The sequence below is a fragment of the Adelges cooleyi genome, unplaced genomic scaffold (genome assembly GCF_023614345.1).
Source record: "Adelges cooleyi isolate 19-005CV unplaced genomic scaffold, UGA_ACOO_1.1 ACOO_flye_CR_arks_rails_tigmint_CR_PRNA_2, whole genome shotgun sequence".
NCBI lineage: Eukaryota > Metazoa > Arthropoda > Insecta > Hemiptera > Adelgidae > Adelges > Adelges cooleyi.
The window spans coordinates 10,304,702-10,314,851 of NW_026095860.1; the positions used below are offsets into that span (position 1 = coordinate 10,304,702).

The 10,150-nt window shown below is 27.8% G+C and overlaps 3 protein-coding genes across 3 annotated transcripts; 2 read left to right on the forward strand and 1 right to left on the reverse strand.

Annotated features, from left to right (window-relative positions):
• Nucleotides 1-77: 77 nt before the first annotated feature.
• On the reverse strand, nt 78-1,778 carry LOC126833374 (uncharacterized). The gene is made up of 5 exons (XM_050564671.1): nt 1,678-1,778; nt 1,473-1,582; nt 1,324-1,410; nt 1,071-1,235; nt 78-355 (listed from the first exon to the last, which is right to left on the reverse strand). Exons 3-5 carry the CDS (start codon nt 1,390-1,392, stop codon nt 341-343), a joined length of 249 nt encoding a protein of 82 aa, XP_050420628.1. The 5' UTR covers nt 1,393-1,410; nt 1,473-1,582; nt 1,678-1,778; the 3' UTR covers nt 78-340.
• On the forward strand, nt 1,589-4,047 carry LOC126833373 (transforming growth factor beta regulator 1). Its single transcript, XM_050564670.1, has 7 exons — nt 1,589-1,872; nt 1,939-2,050; nt 2,554-2,625; nt 2,693-2,796; nt 2,877-3,022; nt 3,128-3,359; nt 3,428-4,047. Exons 1-7 carry the CDS (start codon nt 1,759-1,761, stop codon nt 3,527-3,529), a joined length of 882 nt encoding a protein of 293 aa, XP_050420627.1. The 5' UTR covers nt 1,589-1,758; the 3' UTR covers nt 3,530-4,047.
• Nucleotides 4,048-4,995: 948 nt separating this feature from the next.
• Nucleotides 4,996-7,815, forward strand: LOC126833953 (ATP synthase subunit b, mitochondrial). Its single transcript, XM_050565561.1, has 5 exons — nt 4,996-5,169; nt 5,238-5,498; nt 6,664-6,827; nt 6,905-7,093; nt 7,490-7,815. Exons 1-5 carry the CDS (start codon nt 5,142-5,144, stop codon nt 7,664-7,666), a joined length of 819 nt encoding a protein of 272 aa, XP_050421518.1. The 5' UTR covers nt 4,996-5,141; the 3' UTR covers nt 7,667-7,815.
• The last annotated feature ends 2,335 nt before the right edge of the window (nt 7,816-10,150 follow it).

A 10,150-nucleotide genomic window follows, 5' to 3' on the forward strand; every position in this document is an offset into this window, starting at 1 on the left:
TTAAAAACTCGTATATTTTATTTATCTGAATTGTCCTTCAAATTTGTTTAAATATTAGTTATCATAAAATATAATTTACCTTAGATTATGCAACATAAAACATATAAGCAAAAATATACAATTTACCAATTTATGGTTCTTAAGAACCACTTGTTTAAATAAGTATTAAATATAATAATAATATATATATATAAATAACAAAGCTCACAATAAAATAAATATGAAAGTGTATTTATATGATTAATAACAATTATGAGTATAAATATAATACATTTTATAACATTAAAATAAAATACAAATTTAATATATTTCTTGCAATAGGAAAATGTATACTGAATAATTACGTAACTTGCCACTGAAAAAAAAAAAATACAAGGTCATTAAATTTTGTTTATTTACTTTACTTGTTTTTGAAAATATTTCTGATTTGAAGAGTCATTTTCTTACATAAGTTACCTTGATATTTTGTGTATTATATATGACAAAATTTGGTAAAAATAAGTATTTATTTATTCTTTTCAGTATATGTTTTAGGTTCTAGAAACCCAGATTTTTAACTGTTCCGTAATTTTAATACATATAGTTTACAATGTATGGTACATTGAACTGGATTTAATACTATTACAATATTTTTCAGCTAGTATATTAAATATTTTAACAATGAAAGACCTAATTTATATATTATTACTGTATAATGTAACAAATATATATATATATATATATATATATATATATACATAGGCCAAATACTTGTATTAGGTTTTTGGCCAAAGCGACATTCCCCATGTACATTCAGTACTTAAAAAAATATATTTTCTATTAAATTTTCATGTTTTGGAAAAAATGTTGATAGGTGTGAATTTTTGGGTGTAGTGTACATGTTCAGTAGAATCGAACTATAGAGTAGGAAAAAAGTTATGCATAAGTGTCGAAAACCTATGTTAACTATACTCTATCCCAAATAAGAAAGCAGAAACGCATGACGGAATCTGGTGCGTCTCGCGCATTCCACGCTGCACTACCAAGTATTCTGGTTTCATAAATAAAAATGATATTAACAAAAAATGTACCTTTAGACCCGATCCAGAAGTTGCTGCTGCTTTAGCAGCATCTTCATCGCGTTTTTTAAGTTCACGTTGAATACGTTTTACGCGTTCAGGATTTTTGACACCTCGGCTCTCTTGTTCTTTTAAACGCTTCTCTGCAGCTGCCGCCTGTTGCTCACGGACTATTGCCTACAAACAATTAAAATACAAAAAACCATAATACGGTTTTAAACCCAAGTACTCAAAAATAAGTTTTATAATTTCTTTTTAATATTACAACGTCTATTCTAGTAGATTCTTCGGAATTGACGCAACAACTGAATAATTTATAAATATTCCAACCCATGTTTCTATTGGACTACAACTACATGAAAAACAATGCAATTTCAGAGTATCATAAGAATATAAGTTATAATAAATAATTACTTTGATTGAACAAAATTAAAACCACTCGAGTATTTTTAATTTTGTAGTTTATATTTGGTTTTAATTGTCATTGTTTTCTAGTTTTCTGTTCGACTATAATTTCAGTTGTGCTGATAAGAGATAAAAATTAACAAAATACAAACCATAAGAACTCCTACAATTTCAATTTTAAAATAATATTACTATTATTATCTATACGGTATACCTATGAGTATTATTATTAAGTTAACTTGACGCGTTTTTTATTTTACTGAATAAAAACATTGTAAGTTATTTAATCGCACTAATGGCATCTAGAAATAACGCTCAATCATCGGCACAAACCGACTCATGGCACAAACATAATTTGTATAGAAAAAAATGCAAAGACATGAAAAAACACATAAAAGATACCGTATTTGTATGTATTTACACGTCGTGTAATATTCTACTATTTCTTTCAAAATTATTTTGTAATTGCTTGCAGGAAAATGCAGCTTTATGCGATGAAATAGCTCGTGTCCAAGAAAATTTATTGATTGTTCGAGAAGAATGTAAATTTTTAGTAAAAAAAGTCAAGCAGTTTGAACCACAATTTGGTAAATAATAATATTTAATTACATATATTTTTTTTATTAAGGCTACCATCGCATATTTGTATAACTAAATATATTTCAATTATTTTTAAACCTTATAATATTTAATATTGTCAATAACACATTGAAGAATGAAGTTGAACTTCATCCGTGTGTCCCGTGACACACTCAGTTTTTTTATTTACAAATTATAGTTTTATTTTGATGATTATGTCTGAAATCTACGGTTAAATTAGCTACCTAAACTGAATCTACTTCAGATTCGTAATCAGTGTAAAAAATACATTAATTAACTAGAAAAAAACAGTGTCCGGTAAAGTAAATTTGTACTTGATAATTATTTTTTTAACTTGCAATATGATGGGAGGAATACAAATGTTTCGCTCTGGCTTACTTCATATGATATGGTAATAAACATGGGTGAATTGTGTCGTTACCAAAAATCCCATTTCTCTGACAAACCTTTTATACAATTTTATATTTAATTTTATATAAACATGTTTCAGACTTAGAAGCAGCAAATCTCGATTCCAGTGTCGTGAAAAAACCTTCAGCAAGAAGAAAGACTAATCCAAATGGCAAGTGCATAACTTTCTTACTTATATAATTATGAACAAATTAACTAAATAAAAACTTTTTTTATAGGTGTTCCCAAGCCAAAACGCCCAAGTTCAAAACGAAAGAAAAATATAGAAGAAGTAGAGGAACCAATGTCGATTGGCCTTGTTAAAATTTTTAATTTTGGTCAAGTATGCATTCATATGATTACAATATGAATAGCCAATAGGTTTAATTGGTAATCATTTTTGACAAAATGACAATCTTTCAGATTACGTACGATACACCATTTTTTCACACAGACTGCGCAGTCTACCCAGTTGGATATTACGCAACTAGAACCTACGCTCATTACAGAAATGTCAACTTAAAATACGTTTATCATTGTAAAATTACAAAAGCCGGTTCGTGCCCAAGGTTAGTTCAATAAGAGGACTAGAAGCTGTAAAAGCGACTGTAGATAGATATATATCGTAACAACCAAATTTCAAAACATTTTATTATTATAAGTTTTGTTTTCAGATTTGAAATAATAGACCAGGATAACATTTTTAAAGTGTCAGGCTTAACTGCCGATGAATGTCACGGCCATCTCATATCGTTAATTAATAAATCGCTCGGTACTGAAGATTTAGTGCCATCATATAACAATGGGGATTTATTTTTTGGATTAACCTTGCCATTAGTACGTTATAAGTTGCAAGAAAAGACTGAAATTAAATTCTGTACAGGATATGTTCCTTTACCCCCTCAGGTATGTTATTTTATTCATCTCAAAATGTAAGAGGTTTATATTTAAAATTATCGCTTTTCTTCTTTCAGCCTTTGAATTGCATTCCTGATGAATCAGATGAAAATGATCCTTCGGTGAGCTTTGACGGACTTCAAGCTTATATTAAAAAGTTTATAACTAGAAAATCATAAACATATTTGTATTTTTAATTTGTTACTTTAATTTATTTATAGTAAAAAATAAAACATTAGAACAATTATTAGTAATACAAGTTAAAACTAAAATATCACAATTTGTGCACAACATATTGTGAATATAATTTTAATAATTAATTTACGTGAAATATGTTCTTTTTATTTGCACATATACTGTAAAAAAAAAAAAGTATAATGTCTTACAATATTAACAATATTTTACCTTCTCTAGCACTGTAGAACAGTAATAGATAACTGGATTTTTTAATAATAATGTGATTAGCAAAATTCTTTGGTAAAACAATAAACAATAAATCATAAACATTTAATTCTCATTTTAATATTGATCTATTTTTGAATAAATTTAAAGCTGCTCACTGTATCTGTCGACTACCATCAGTTATTGGTCACAGCTTATCAAAAAATTGTGTAATTTATTACTGGCCAATTATAATATTATAAATTATGATTATGATATAAATTGGAAGTTACAGTTTGGATAAAAACATAATATTATTTGTTAATTTGTTGTCTTGTACTGTGAAAGTTAATTAAATTAATAGGAATTGACTTATTATTTTTATGTCTTATTGTCTTTTATTTTATTTTTCAATTGGGCATCTTAATACATTTTTTTAAATTTGGTTTTAATTATAATTCATATTCAGTATGTTAAAACTCATTAACATTATAAGCATTTTTATAAATTGAAATATATTTTTAAAAAATACTTATTTAAATAAATTAATTATATACATAATTAATTTAATAATAGCTATAGTGATGTTTGTAAAGGCTTTTTAACAAATAACTCGTGACTGTGAATGCATTTACATAGATTTTTTTTTGCTAATTCCCTGGGAAAATGGGTTAAAATAAAATTTTAAAAATATTTTATATTTTGCTAATATGTGTACAATGTTTAATTACCATTTTTTTATATTTATTTATATATATATGAATAAATAATAATTATACAGTTTACTACTAAATTTTTAGTTAGTCTCAAATATATTGATGGTGAATTATTGTGTGTAGTAGTTTCATGTACTTTTTTTTACAGTTATGTTTATTCAAAGACATCGATTTTTTAATAATACTTTGATATATTTTTATAACTTTTTGGTTGTTTAATACCCATTATGCCATTTTTACATCACATGTATGAATGCATTTTTTGGTTAGCTTTTAGAACATAAGTTCTTATCGATTTTCAAGAATCGAGTACATAAAATCGCACTGTCTTAAAAGTTGAAGTACTTACAAAAAATAAAAAAAATATGTTGTAGCTTATATTTCAAAAACCGCGCTTTAACATGATAATACTTTGCAGTGTCCTCACATAGTCAAACTCTACAGATATGATAACTGTTGAAATTCAAGCCTGAAAAAAAAATCAAAATATTATCATTTATCACGATAAACACAAAAACAGCTGTTTTGTTCACAATTTACATCACATTCAATATCGTTTGACCTACCCAGTTGAACCTTTATCCGATTTACGTTTGCCGACTTTGTAATACCTAATTGTCGTGAAGTAAAAATCACCATCAATAGAATCGCTGTTTTAAAAAAAAAATTCCAAGCGTTTTCTTTACACGGCAACATGTTGTCCAGATTAGCCCTTCGTTCTGGTAAGCTTTCAAACTATATTTAAAACGGTCATGTGCAAGTTGAAATTCTGAAATGCGTTTGTTTTCAGAGCTATTCCGTGTGGCGCCCATGAGCGCCACAGTCCGCATGACCCAAACTAAACCAGCGGTCACCAGCGGCAATGAATCAATCATTGTGCCCGGTTTCCCCAAGCCCAACGGCAAACCCCAACCAAATCCATTCGAAGGACCTGAACGAGACTTGGTCAACTTCCCTCGTTTAGTCAGGTTGGAACATCCATCAAAGACTAGGTATTTCATTGTACCGGAAGAGTGGTTTGAAGTTTTCTACAAAAAGACCGGTGTCACAGGTAAAAAAATGTATAATTGTTTTTGCTTTAGCTTGTAACAACAGTTGTATTTTAATCTAATCGGAAATATACAATACACCTAATTTAGTGATAAAATACGGTTTGATCCCAGTAATCCAATTCTGCAACACATCCAGTAACTTGGCCTAGAGTAAACTATGCGTTTTCCCTTAACTTGCAATAATTTTTATACGCTTATTTGTAATTAATCGCTGATAGATACCATCCGCCTATAAACAGCTTGTTGTAGTGGTAGATCTCAACTGTGGCGGTTCTAATGTATATATTTGTATTATTATTAAAGTTGTTTGTGTGTGAAGTATTTGCACGGGCTAACTAGTATGTATATAATGTAATAACGTGATTACAAAACGGATTATTTATTGACTTTAATTATAGAAAAGTAGCATATAGGTAGTACCCCCGCCTACCTTTTGGATAGCTTAACAACTAGAAAGTATCAAAACCAAGGGTGGACCAGGCTATAGGTGTGATATAAAAATGGCCAATGGCTCCCTAATTTTTTATACATTTGTGTCTCGTGGGTCGATTTTATCATAAATATAGTTGCTGTTTTATCAACTTTATAGGCCGCCTTTAAATTTGTCTACTAAGCCTGTCCAACTCGCACTAAACCCTAGCCCAAAAAGAAATACTTAATTACTGAAAAAAAGCATTTAGTAGGTATATAAATACAAACAAATATGTATTATTTTTGGTGTATGTAATAATATGTAAATACAAACAGAATGAAAATACTTATGACATATTTATAGGCTTGTTAAATAAAACCGATTAAGAATGATATGAGGGCTGCTGGTGTATGTGAGAATGATGTGGGAAATCGTGTCAAGTGAAATTTTAGGAAAAGGGTGGCCGACCCCCAATAGTTTAGATGAAGGCAAAGAAGAAAAAGATATTTATAAACTTATTATTTACTATAATCAAAAGCAATTGTTTGTTGAGCAATGAGACAACAAATATATATTATGTTTATAAAGTCCTGTAATTTTAGCGCTCCAAACAAAAAACAGTGTTTCAAATTTTCATCGAAACCAACACTTTAGATGGGTTAAACAAAGGCTGAAGTGTTGGTTTTCGTTCAGCAACTGATACGTGCTATATTTTGTAAGAAGGGTTGATATCATATTTGGCTATTTTTTAGGACCATACATGTTTGGCGTTGGATTAACGACTTACCTTTTGAGCAAAGAAATATGGGTCGTTGAACACGAATTTCCATATGTATTAGCAACAGGTGGTTTGGTTTATTTGGCATGGAAGAAGTTTGGTAAAAGTTTCGCCGAATACCTCGATAAAGAAGTTGATGTATGTAAAATAATATTAGTATCAATTAGAATGAACACACAATTTTTTTAATTAAAAAAAAAAATACTTCTGTAAAGGAATACGAAGCATCTTGTAATGCTGGTCGCCAAGATGAACTTGATGCATTAAAAGATAACATTGAAGCACAGAATAAAGAAGTTTGGAGAACAGAAGCCCAAAAATATATTTACGAAGCCAAGCGAGAGAACATTGCATTACAACTTGAAAGTATTTACCGTGAACGAGCTCTACAAGTGTACACACAAGTATGATAATTAATCTTTGTAAATATCATATATATTATGCAACATCTTGATTGCAAATGGAATATATTTTCATAGTTCAAACAAAAAATAACTAATGAAGAACATATCGTCGTTGCCGCGAAAAAAACCTCCCATGTGCTTAAAACCTAAATGTTAAGGATATACTAAAACGTGTTAAACAATTTATTGTAGGTAATACATGATAGGTTTTATGTTTCATTTATTCTACAATAGAGATAGCACGTTGGAGATTTTATCATGTAATATCTTATTTTTTTTTGTATATAAGAATTACCAAAATCTCAAAATCGGAAAATTGGCACATATGAGGTTTTTTAGCGGCAACAATGGTATAAACATAATTGACAACTGTTAACATAATTGTTTTTGTTATAGGTTAAAAGGCGTTTAGATTACCAACTGGAACTGGCCAACCTAAAGCGTACTGTTCAGCAAAGACACATGGTTAATTGGATTTTAGAAAATGTATTACAATCATTGACTACTGAACAAGAAAAGCAGAGTTTCAAGAAATGTATGGTGGATTTGAAAGCATTAGCTTCAAATGTTTAAGTTAAATATCAGTCAGTTCTGTTTTAGGAACAGGTAATTGTGAAAAATGTAAAAGAATATAAACAATGTTTCATAAATATTTGCATTGGTCTTAAAATGTGAAATTAAAAGTAGATCCCATTTGTATGTAATAAAATAATACGGTCCAATATGCATAGTTTATTTTGTATCAACATTATACCACAACCTATTGTTATATGTTCAAGTAATAAAAATTACAATTAAAAATATAGTTGTTTTACTGCTACAAAAATGTATCCGACCTAAATTACTTTTACATTTAGTTTTGTTGATAATTATTTATCTCTTTCTCATATTAGCTTAACTGAATACAAAACTAATAATGATTTTTTATATTTACAAATGTGTTATTCTTTTATGAAAGTTTCTTAGTTGTAACAGCCTGTAAATCTGTCAGCGTAGAAGGGAGAAGTGACTTCTTTTCATTATTATAAAATAACAAGTAAAATATTTTATGTTAAAAAAAAACATTTTATTTTTGGTACCTACAGTAATTATTATAGTAACTGTGTGTTAGCAGTTGGGCAAATTTTGAATACAATAATAATAAGTAATAGACCACTCCACAAATAATTTGAAATATGTTGTATAAAAGATAATGTTTTCTTTATTTCTATCTTTAATTTATTTCATAAATAAAAAATTAATAAACCCAATAAATGACTGATATTTAAATAAGTATAATGATTTGTAAAGATAAACAAAAAAAAATTATTTTAAACAGTTGTATTGTTTAAGAGGACGCTACCCACCTGTTATTTATCTGCAAAAAATTGTTTTGCAGGAGACAATAATGTGAGGGCAGTATTTAGTAAACAATTTTTACATTGGATAGAGATGAACATTATCTATGGGGTAACGTTTTTAGTTTTTTGATAACTTAAGCACAATCAAAATTATTCATTTGTGAAAATTCATTTTTTTTTTAAATATTTATTATAAATATTGACAAGATAAAAACGCTTCCCATGTATAAAGTTCTTTTCTATACATTGTGAAAATTTAGTAAATCTACTGTTAGTACTGGCTTAACTACTTGTCCCGCGCAAAGCAGTTTTATTTGTTAGGTAAAAACTGTTAATTTAACCTATAGAAACTACTGTAATAGTTTGACAAAAAAATATGGCAATCAAAAAAGTATCCTAATTACTGTATACACTATACTCTATAGTTTAAACTTGAGTGACCAGACTTGCTGAACGCGTGACCAGAACAGTAGCACCGCCATTTAAATTTATATTGTTATAATGTAAAAACGCGCATTCTTTTCACTCGACCTACTGCCAGTGGCACGTGTTGAAGTTATTTTTGGCCTCGTTGTCAATATTTTTAATATGTATAGCCACTTTGATTTAGAAAAGTTTATTCCAAAAATTAAAAATAGGTCGGTAACATGTAACTCTGCATCAAATGAGTTAGTAGACATCCTTAAATAATTAAAAAAATTGTCTTTAAACTTTCCTGAATCATAATACAATAAATGTTATAAACCTTTAGTAGCATAGTCAGGCAGTAGTGGATATACCCAAAACTTCCTACATTTTTTCGTCGCTAGCTCTATTAGAATTCCATTTTGGAACTGAACCGAAACATAGAAGCACTTCTGGAAGCATGAAACAAAACCAATGCATATAAAACATTCAATTAAAAGAAGTAATATTATTTTGTCGAGTTTTTCAATCTACATAGTAAGGAAAATTGCATGAAAATATTTGTTTTAATATGCATCTGAGTTGGCATATTGGTCTAAACATATTATTAAACCAAATAATTAAAAAAATATTTTGATAATATTGTTGAAATAATTATATATTCATTTTCTTGTAGTATCTATAATAAAAAAAATACATAAACGAATAACCTATGTTTGTCTAATGTTTTAACTCCTTTCGCATCAATTTGCAACAGTAAATTAAAAAAAAAATTATTTTACATCAGGCTAAAATTACAACAATATTATTTTTTGTTAAACTTGAAAAAAAATAACAATGTTTGAAGAATAAAAAAAACAAATCAATTACAAAAATAAACAAATCAAAATCGTTTGTTTTTTTTCCTAAATAAGTTTTAAAATAATATTTTGTTGACACATTATTTCGTTAAACTTCACTAATATTAAACTATTTAACAAAATATAATGTGAGAAATCAGACACACATTTATCTTATTTACATTACAAAATACAATGTTAAAAAAAACTCAGAATTTATTAGTACTGTAGCATTTCCATCTGACTATTGATTTTATCATTAACACAGCACATCAGGCTCCCGCCAATGGAGACCTAAATCTCATCTCATCCATTCCTAAAAATTATTCAGTATCAAAAATTCTTGATACTGAAGTATATTTAAATATTATTAATACAATTATTAATTAATTATAAGCTTTAATCTTTTTCTTTCTTCTCTTCTCTTCTAAATGATTTTGTTTTTAAAGTATAATATGTATTTATTTTATTTG